The sequence below is a fragment of the Saccostrea echinata genome, unplaced genomic scaffold, assembly GCF_033153115.1.
Source record: "Saccostrea echinata isolate AGI-Se365-2 ecotype Australia unplaced genomic scaffold, CSIRO_AGI_Sech_v1 ptg000033l, whole genome shotgun sequence".
Lineage (NCBI taxonomy): Eukaryota > Metazoa > Mollusca > Bivalvia > Ostreida > Ostreidae > Saccostrea > Saccostrea echinata.
In genome coordinates, this window is record NW_026889782.1 from 33,208,075 (window position 1) to 33,217,303 (window position 9,229).

The 9,229-nt window shown below is 32.2% G+C and overlaps 1 protein-coding gene across 1 annotated transcript; it reads right to left on the bottom strand.

Annotated features, from left to right (window-relative positions):
* Window positions 1–2,394: 2,394 nt before the first annotated feature.
* LOC133198451 (fibroleukin-like) lies at window positions 2,395–6,372 on the bottom strand. Its single transcript, XM_061334543.1, has 6 exons — window positions 6,369–6,372; window positions 4,232–4,368; window positions 3,935–4,031; window positions 3,417–3,584; window positions 2,751–2,870; window positions 2,395–2,480 (listed from the first exon to the last, which is right to left on the bottom strand). The coding sequence occupies exons 1-6, from the start codon at window positions 6,370–6,372 to the stop codon at window positions 2,395–2,397; spliced, it is 612 nt and encodes a 203-aa protein (XP_061190527.1).
* Window positions 6,373–9,229: the final 2,857 nt, after the last annotated feature.

Here is a 9,229-nt window from a genome sequence, read left to right on the forward strand (position 1 = left end):
AAATCTTCTTCTTGAGAACACCAAAACCATGATTAGTCATATCATTACAGAAGTATCCTCAGGTAGTGTAGATTCAAGTTTGTTCCAATCATGACCCCCTGGGGATAGGGCAGGGCCACAATAGGGGGGTCAATGTTTACCATAGGAATATATAGGAAATATCTTTAAAAATCTCCTTCTCAAGAACAACTAAACCACTATAAGTCATATTTATACAGAAGCATCCTTAGATATTGTAGAATCAAGTTTGTTCAAATAATGACCCCTCAGGGATTTGGGGGCACAACAGAGGATCAAAGTTTTACATAAGAATATATAGAAATTATCTTGAAAAAAATCTTTTGCTCAAGAACTGCAAAGCCATGATTAGTGTTATTATTATAGAAGCATCCTCAGGTAGTATAGATTCAAATTTGTTCAAATTTACGTGGGTAGAGTTGAGCAATGAGAATTTTACATACACAGGATACACAGGAAAAATATCTTTAAAATTCTTCTGTTTTAGGACAGCAAAGCCATGATTAGTAATATTGATATAGAAGCATCATGAGGTAGTGTAAATTTAGGTTCCCCACATAAAACTTTTCAATACTGAACTGATTTCTGCTTCTTCCTAGCCAGTGTTCTCAGGTGAGTGATGTTGTCCATAAGCCTCTTGTTAATAACGTCACACCTATTGTAACGCCATGTACCTATGACGTTACATTTTTGGCCATTCGAACATTTACGTGTGCAGCGAAAGAGTTAAGAAATCTTTATCTCTAAAGTTTACATCATATAGCTTACTATGATTTCATATTGTACAGTCACGTTAGATATCTGGATGTAGCTTTAAAATATCTGCGTGGTAAGGGGTTTATCAATAAATCATATCTTTAGATTGCTAAGGATATATCCTGGTTAATGAGTTTTTTAATGATAAAACTACAACAGGTATTCTATGGTCAATTGGTAGGAATAAATCATAATATGTGGGGTAAGGATACATTTTAAGAAGGGAGAAGGCCCACTTCCTGAAGTAAGAATATAGCCACAAAGGGCGAGATTTGGTCACTGGAGAAGGAGTATAGGTACAAATAGTCAATAGGATAGATTTTAAGAAGGGAGAAGGCCCACTTCCTGAAGTAAGAATATAGCCACAAAGGGCGAGATTTGGTCACTGGAGAAGGAGTATAGGTACAAATAGTCAATAGGACATGGATAAAACATGGTGCCTGTGGGGGAGACCAAAAATCAAGGATAGGGATATAATCGTTGTCTTTAAGGTAGAACTAAATTACTACACGTGGATTAGTGAAACAACATGGTTCCTTGATTAGGAATTAATCACAATCCAAAGGGTAGAAATAATTCATCGATCGGAATTGTGTACAATATTGTAACATAAGATGATGTTAATACATTCAAGATGGTTTGTCGAAAAGTTCTAAGAAAATGGTTTACTCTATATCAGAGACATATTGTTCTCAGGACAAAAAATAACGTAATTATGCAATATAAAGCTTTTTGGTGTTTCGGTCTCTAATATATAATTTTATCCCATGTTTACCCCTTTATCCCGTGGATATGATTCATTGGATAAATTTTTCATAATCCACAGTTGTGACGTCACAATGGTTTTTGCGTTAGCGCGATGAAGAAAAATAAAGTGGAGTCCTATATAAAACAGTGTAAAACATTGGTTGTGAAGTATTAAACATGGGATAAAAAGAATCTTCCATGATTTGTAGTTGGATATGACTTTTATCCAACTCGTTGTGTGTTTTTAACCCCTCGCCAAGGCTCGGGGATAAAAAAAACACACAACTCGTTGGATAAAAATCATATCCAACTACAAATCAAGGGAGATCCTATATTTATCCCATGTTTACCCCTTTATCCCGTGGATATGACTCATTGGATAAATTTTTCATAATCCACAGTTGTGACGTCACAATGGTTTTTGCGTTAGCGCGATGAAGTAAAATAAAGTGGAGATCTATATAAAACAGTGTAAAACATTGGTTGTGAAGTATTAAACATGGGATAAAAAGAATCTCCCATGATTTGTAGTTGGATATGACTTTTATCCAACTCGTTGTGTGTTTTTATCCCCTCGCCAAGGCTCGGGGATAAAAAACACACAACTCGTTGGATAAAAATCATATCCAACTACAAATCATGGGAGATCCTATATATACGCGCAAGAATCTGAATGTGGACTATTTTGAAAATAATACCAAAATCTTTCTAGTTTTAATTTTATTCAAACATAATTTTCATAGAATTAAGCTAATATAAAAAAATATTAATTTTTGTTAATCTAAAAAAAAAAACACTTGTCCTGTACTTGATTCTAAATCAATCGATAACAGACACAACAGTCATTAACATAGTAGCAAAAGTAATATGTTGTCACAATAGATTTAACATCGTTAATTGTCCAGAGAAAAGTCCCATGGAAATCAGTTCGTACAACTCCCCTTTTTCTAAATCTTCATCTGTAAATCATAAACAGGTGAAATAGTATTTTAGAGAAAATCCCGACCACGGAATATATAAAATAAATCATATTCACTTAATTTTTCATGAAAATATTCTGCAATAAATAATATACATTAAGAATGAATGACATACCTAGTGACGTTTAATCAGCATCATCGTCCCTGTCACAGATGCCCCGGATGTTACTGTAGGAGGCCATGGAGCCCACCAGTTCGAGGTCCAGGGACCATTAAGAAAGGCGCTATGACATTCACTTGACCACCAACCTCCTTTTTGGTAAGCAGCACAGCTTACTCCGCTCCACTTGTCATTGTCTCTATCTAACGTACTAAAGTACGTCCCAGAGAGATTAAATCGAGGATCTCCAGTATCTAGCATTCTGTCACCTATAACAAAGGAAATAAATATTACACAGCCATTAATTCCGATAATTTCTTGATTTTCAATAACACTGGAATAAATTTATCCTGTAAAGATCATTTCCATTTATTTGATTGACAACAGCCCATTGATAAACTAAAGAAAACAATATAATACAAATGGAATATATATTCTAAAGTGATGTCGTGTCAAATAGTACACCAACGTTGAGCCACTTTAAGATATAAAAATATAGAAAATGTAAAAGTGATATATAATATTTACTGCAAATGACCTTTCAAACGGCCCTGATAAAGTTGACATCCTCCTGCATCGCGGTTTGAAATGTAATTTTTTCTGTGAATGAATCTCTCTCTCTCTCTCTCTCTCTCTCTCTCTCTCTCTCTCTCTTTATTTCTCTTACTCTCTCCCCCTCTCTCTCCGCTTCATCTCTCTCTCTCTATTCCCCCTGTTTTCCTCTCTCTCTCTCTCTCTCTCTCTCTCTCTCTCTCTCTCTCTGCACACACAGTCTTTCTCTTCCTTTCTCTCTTATGTTTTTACCTATAACGTACCTAAGGTTCCCTTTAGATTTCCCGCCAGAAAGAGTTTGTAATTTTCTGCTTCATTGGAAACTGAGAATTTGTCGTACAACTGATACAGTTTCCTACCATCCTGTACTGTGATGGAAACATAGAGGGATGTGTCATTTCCTTTTGTTAACTGATGGATTATATCATTTCCTGTATTAAAGCAAATTGAAATTAAATGACTTGCATATTACAATCCAATTTCTTTCTTTTTTTTCACCTTTAAGTAATTAAACTCCAAGGAAAAATTATAAATTTTAGTTAAAGGATGTCATTGAATAAGACTGGCTATGTGAATTTTCTTTTATCTCTTGCTCACACTCGTTTTTTTTTTCTTATAAAACTTTCATTGATTATTGCAATAACTCATGTTCAATAAATATCGACGAACACGTATTACTCAATACTTGGAAATCGTTTTCAAAATTGAAGTTAGTATTTTCTATCGTTTGCCAAGTATGAAAATGAATTCAAGATCCAGTTTTAATAAGATGTAAACTTGCCAATCCAGGCATCCTGTTCCGGTGTACCAAAACCATTCTTATAGTCCGTCCATGTCCTCTCAAAGCTCAGAGTGCCATTAACTCTTTTTTGGATTGCCTTCAATGATGCATTTATCAAGTTATTATTTGACGAGCATTTGTATGATGAGTGTTTATATTAAAAGTCGGAATATGCTTCCTGTCTTTTAAAAAATCTCTTTAACCATGAATCACAGATTCCAATTTACACGACAAACAGCGACTTTTTTATGTGTTTCTTTGTTTTTTCTGTTTTAGATTGATAAATAAACAAAATACCGTCCATCCTCCGTCCATTGTCTCCATATCACAGTAAACTCTGATAGGACTGGTAATGGTGCCATAGGGATAGATTTCATACACACCTGAACTAGTGTGACCATCTGCACGAAGGTCTTTACAATCAATAGGGATAACTGAAACAGAGGGAAAGAATACCAAAATTGAATTTTATATAAATGTATAAGAAATAAAAAGGTACAAGGTACCTACAAGATAAACCCTGATAAATTGATAAATTGCTGGGGCTGGACTTTGAAATGCAGTGTAGAATGTTGTTAACTATTTTTATTTTCCAAATTTTTTTCAGTTTCATACACAATTATTCAAATGCGTTAATTAATATATTAGTAAAGAGTTTCATACACAATTATTCAAATGCGTTAATTAATACATTAGTAAAGAGTAATTTTAAATTTCAGTACAAACATTTTAATACTAAATCAATATGACGAACGTCTGCCTCAGATGCTGATTCTGAACATTTAAACAAAACTTATGTCACTCATCAATAAGATATAATGATTGACAATATTGCCTTTCAACTGAAATGAAGTATGACGTGTGAAAAAAACGAACAATGATTATATTCAAAAGTTCAGTTAAACAGAACAAATTGTGATCATAGCCAGCAGGGACCGCTAGAACAGAAATTGGATCTGGTGCCATGGAAAAGAAAATATTTTCAGGCGACCGTCACATTCGCCGTGTGCTCCTTGTCATGATCGGATAAACGAGAAAATCCTTAATCAAATAATTGCTGAAATAATGACCTAATAATCTGTAGAAATCTGTCAACATTCAGCCTAACGACGGATTGTGTTTGCAACTAAGATCATCGTATCGACCATAGAATTTGCTAAATGAGATTTCTGTCCTTTTCCTTGTATCATCAATTTATTTGTCATTAGCTTGCAACATTTTAGAAATTTGTGGTACGAAGAAACATTCTCTTGCGTTTGAAATCATCAGAAAGACATAAACTCCATTCGCAGTTGGTAGTGGAATCATATAAGGAGAGTTGAAAATCGGAATGTTGAAGGCATAATGTTAATCATGAAGCTTAGTTGTTAATTTGTCATTAATGTCTTTCTCCTATGAAAATCCAGCTATAAAAAGACGTTTCAAAGCCTATGCTGTCTTTCGTTTTGATTTTTATGAGATATATCGAATCAATGTTCGAATGAAAATAACATTGTCACTGGCGGATTTAAGGGGGGCGTGGGGGGCGCACCCCCCCTAAAATTTTCAAAGTATGACATGACTAATATTGATAATGCCATATTTTGGTTTTATAATTAATGGTCAATTAAAAAATAGTAATTTTAGTTAATGACCAAGTATCGGTTTTCTTAAAAATCAAGTCTGAAAACCTTGCATTCCCATGGCTATGAATATTATCTCATAATTATTCAAACCGGAAAACGTCTCCCGATTTCGTTTGAAGGGTAGACTGCACTTGTCAATATTTCCTATCATGATGCAAGGAAAAATACTGCAATATTTAAAGGCTGGTCGAAGGTAAATAAATGAATTTAAAATCAGACGGTCTACGTTACAAACCCGTCTACTGATTGATGTATTTATTTATCAAATGGTGTAACTATGCAGTAATTTACTTACATAGATACAAGACTTTTTTTATTACACATCTCATAATCTTTCCATATAGGCCTAAATGGAATTTAACGTCAGGATATAGGTTAGGATGGTGTAACTTCGACCACCTGGTTAATTTCGACCGTTCGTAAATACCTTAAAATAATTTGTTTATAACACATTATAGTGTACATACATCTACATGTATGTTATGCAGAAAGAAAATGCATTTTTCATTTACAAATCAATGTCGATAATAAAAGGCGAAATTTATTTCTTCACTGGAAAATTACATCCAAGAAGAAACTTTATCGCCTGAAAAATTACGGACGAGTATTTTAAAACCATTGCGGGGAATTATCAGTTTATCACCTCTGAAAATATCTTGTATATATAGAAAGACACAGTGGATATCCCTGGCGTGAAATTTATCAACTATGTTTAATTTTGTAACTTAAATTCATACCTTTTTAATTTATAATATTTAGTTTTTACAAATAAAATGCAAATCAGCTGAACAGAAATCGGCCGAAGTTACCCATGCATGAATACGGCGTCAGCAGGTAACTCAGTTCGACCAATAAAAAAGAAGCAATTCTACTTGTTACCAGAAAAAAATCATGACGACCGTCCGTATTAAAAAATATTAGGATAGGTATTATGTACAAGAATACTCCCTAGAAACTAGTTCTATAACAGTGAAAAAATCATCTGTTCTGTTTACATGCGGTTTAGATGCCTGCGCATATATATACATTTGTAGCATGCCTTGACAAATCGGTAAATCAGTCTCTGGGCACCTGGTGCACTTCATGTCTTCAAATTAGGTACATTTTGAAAGTTACTTCTTTTTTTTGTCAGCATTTTTTCACAATCTTTTATGTTTTACAACAGAATAATTTAAATCAATATATATATATATATATATATATATATATATATATATATATATATATATATATATATATATATATATATATATATATATATATATATATATATAAATTAGGTGACGCGAATAATTTCGTTTATATTTGCACATCGATCGAAAATACCCCGTGTGCGGTCGAAGTTACCCAACATGCATGTCTTGTAAATCGAACACATTTATTTTATATCATGACGAATAATACATACAATAATACAATGTAATCTGAACAATAAAAGGTATTCCGAAGGAAAATGGATCCAGTAAAAGTTGAGCGTAATACATGTAATACGCAGTGACATACTTGAACAAATCTAAATGTAAAAAAAAATAATCGGTCGAAATTACACCACGGTACTTTGCAAAACATTCTGATTTTTGTGACTTCTTGTATATCTAGGTAAAATGCTATTTTTAAAATCTGATCTTGTTTGTTAGTTGTTTTTTGGTTTGTTTGTGTGTGTGTGTGTGTGTATGCGGTTTTTTTCTTTTAAAAAGTGAAATATCGTAGTGTACATAACTAATCAATACCACTATTTTTGTGTCTGGTTTTACTCTTAAAATTCACGAAAACCCAGGAGCTTCCGGGGGCTTAGCCCTGGACCCACTCGGGGCCTTAAGGCGGCCCCCAGACCCCCTGCCTGAACGAAGTTATCCACGCCCCCCCCCCCCTAATCACAAATCCTGTATCCGCCCAAGATTGTTAATTGATTTAATTGATAAAGCATCGACGATGTAGATAACGGTCGAATTAAATGTCACGACAGGAGACTTGTTCTTTTCATACAGAAATTTGATCGATCGATGATCGTTATCGTCACAGTTTACATTTTAAATAAATTTTCCTTCATATAAATAACAAAAAACAGGTTTGCTATTGACGAAGCACAATAAGCACCAATGGGAAGACCTGATGTGAAAAATTATAATAATATTGTCAATGAAAAACTGAGACACCATTATCTCATATCAATTTTGGAGTAAATATGTGTAAAATTAATATGATTTATTAACAAAATATTGTTTTAATATGACCAATGAAAAGGTATGTAAATTTACGAGTTCCAATTTTATTGAAGAAGCAGTTGTCTATGATGTCAAAGATACGGATCTTTAATTCATAGTGTTTGACTAAATTTTCAAAAGCCGTACGTTTTGATGCATTTGAGTTTGATACATTTTGCAAATTCAATTTTGCTAAATGTTTTTCGTAATATTTAATTTACTATTAATACTACTTCTTTAATATGATGTACAGTTATCCTGAATTTTCTCCTTCGTTACTGTTTATATTTCGTAAGGACAAAATAAAGAGGCTTTCTGGAACACTTACTGGATATAATTTTTTTTTTTAAAAAAATCACATCCCGTGACTCGGCAAATTGATTTTATAAAAAAAAATTGGTATTCCATTTCATGTTGTGCGTAAAAAATAATTGAATGTATGATTTGTATACCTTGATTGAAGCACAAAGGAAAAAACTAAGGAAATAAATATGATCTAAATGCTTAAAAAAATGTTCAGAACATTTATTTTTTTATTCTCAGATATTATAATTTGTCAAACTGCACCTAATCAATCATAGTATAATTAAAGTTGTGACTCACACACTTGAATTTATGCGTAAATATAAGTCACATATTTGTTAGTACGGAAGCGTATTAGTGCCACTTGGAACTTTCTATTTTCTTTTTTTTTTCTTTTTCTTTTTTTTTTTCATTTTCCACACATTAATCTGTAAATTTTAAACTTTAATCTGTAAATTTTACACTTTAATCTGTAAAATTTACACTATAATCTGTAAATTTTACTCTTTAATCTGTATAATTTACACTTTCATCTGTTTAAATCACATAACCAATTTGACAATTTCATACATCTTAAGCTACACGCTTTAAAGCCAACAGATCATGAATCCTGCATGATAAATTTTAATTTTGATTTCTTATTAACAATAAAGTGGAACTTTAGTACTATCAGATATTATATGTATGGATATAATATAAATAATAAGAAATCTAGTATGACTGATATAAGTAAGACTTTCATAGAATATTTGAAAGAATTATAAATTCTGTGGCAGTGAAGAGCAAATCAAACACACATATCTTCTCATTGATCAATGAATATGATATTGATATCATTGTACCCAAATTCATTTGATGCGCTCAGCAGTTCAATTGTTGATAGCATTAATTGAATTACATTTTACATGTATTACGGGCAACAATTGAATTACCTATTGAATTGAAAATTTTTAAATAACCAATTAATGTATTAATTATTAAAGTATATACATGCATAAATAATTAAAGTATATGAGTTTATATTAATTTGGAACAGGATAGAAATTAGTGTCCTTTGATTAAATGATTTTTCTTTATTGTTAAGTTCTATAATGACCGTAATTTTAACTGTTGTATTTTACATCATGATCATAGACTCATAAACTTGTATATCAATCTTAACT

Coding starts and splice junctions, on each gene's coding strand:
- LOC133198451 (XM_061334543.1), bottom strand. Junction 3,585..3,934: donor GGAACAGGATGCCTGGATTG/GCAAGTTTACAT, acceptor GCTTTAATACAG/GAAATGATATAATCCATCAG. Junction 2,871..3,416: donor AAATCTAAAGGGAACCTTAG/GTACGTTATAGG, acceptor CCTTTGTTATAG/GTGACAGAATGCTAGATACT.